The sequence below is a fragment of the Halyomorpha halys genome, unplaced genomic scaffold, assembly GCF_000696795.3.
Source record: "Halyomorpha halys isolate HHAL.00 unplaced genomic scaffold, Hhal_1.1 Scaffold1029.1, whole genome shotgun sequence".
Taxonomy (NCBI): domain Eukaryota; kingdom Metazoa; phylum Arthropoda; class Insecta; order Hemiptera; family Pentatomidae; genus Halyomorpha; species Halyomorpha halys.
In genome coordinates, this window is record NW_027106971.1 from 185,585 (window position 1) to 186,948 (window position 1,364).

At 34.2% G+C, this 1,364-nt stretch overlaps 1 protein-coding gene across 1 annotated transcript in view; it reads left to right on the top strand.

Moving 5' to 3' along the window:
- Positions 1-229: 229 nt before the first annotated feature.
- Positions 230-1,364, top strand: part of LOC106687936 (zinc finger protein 345) — a gene marked incomplete in the record, with an annotated part of 31,320 nt that continues 30,185 nt past the window's right edge. Inside the window, 1 exon segment of the mRNA XM_067045265.1 lies at positions 230-700. Within this exon segment, the coding sequence (XP_066901366.1) occupies positions 521-700 (180 nt within the window).

The window sequence follows — 1,364 nt, forward strand, 5'->3', positions numbered from 1 at the left end:
CAAAAATTAGCTAAAGTTATAACTAATAGCTAAAATTGCCATGGTTATGACGCTTATTCATGAAAGAAACCATTGATAAATATCGTTTCCATGGCAATTTTTTTTTGCCTATCTGTGCTGTGAGGTAATCCGATTTTTTTCGCTAATCCGAAGTCCTTTGGTTTTTTGGTGCGGATAAGCGAGAGTCTACTGTAATTATACCTGTAGTTTAATAAATTTTTAATGAATATTGAAAAAATAAAAAAATTGTTTTTATTTATTAAAATTATAAAAAACGTTTAGAAACGTATTAAAATCGACAAAAAACCGGCCCTGTGTTGTTGTTTTTATCGCTGAGTGAACTAGAGGCGAGGTTATTTAAAAAGTGGCGGTGGCAGAGGGAGCCCCAGGGGGGAGGGGGCCCAGGGCCCCAAACCACCAGGGCGGCGCCTCAGCCACTCGCCTCGTGTTCTATTGATTTTATTATCCCTCGGGCTATTTTTAAAAATCATCCTTTCTTTTACTGCCCTTCGAGGAAAGGATGGATGCTGTCTTCCAGTTCCACCAACAGTTTCTTCAAGGCCCAGAAGATGTTAATCTCGACGAGATTTGTAGATTGTGCCGGACCTCCCGCGGAGTCATGTCTTATATTTACAGTTCCACGGGGGTTGATACGACGATACCCCTGTCGACGAGGATAATGAGCTTCGCCAATGTTCAGGTAAGCCTTTGATGATATTTTCAGGTTAGGATAGTCACTCAGGAACACACACACATGCCCACAATAGACTTGTAAACACTGGCAAGGTCGGGTCTCGAGTCCCATTGTGTTTAGGTTAACCTGCTCGTAAATTACATAATATTTGTTTGAAACCTCTTCTGTTTATTTTTATCCTTAATATAACATTGAAACTGAACTTACAATTTGTTACTTTCCATCATAATTGATCATATTTAAATGTTCTGAAATCATAATTCTATTGGTTATTTATAAGTATGATTTAATTTGTTTTTAAATCAAAATATACATGACCCTGTTAAATTAATGTTTAAACACCAAAACATTTCTAATGATAAATTGTAAATAAGGTGAAAACAGATAAGTTATTAAAGATTAAACAGACTCATTTTATTCACAATTACCTGTCAATATTTTATACCCTTTAATGGTTCTAATTCTATTGCTTCCAGGATCAAATCCTTTGTTTACAAATCAAACTTATTTTACTTACACTTATCCATCAGTATTTTGCACAATTTTATATTATGAATTTTAACATTACTTCAAAATATCTATTTAAAGCTTACAATTCTAAGAATAAATAGTTATTTGTACATGATGGGATTCGAGCATACATACTTTATTTCATACCTTTTATCACAAA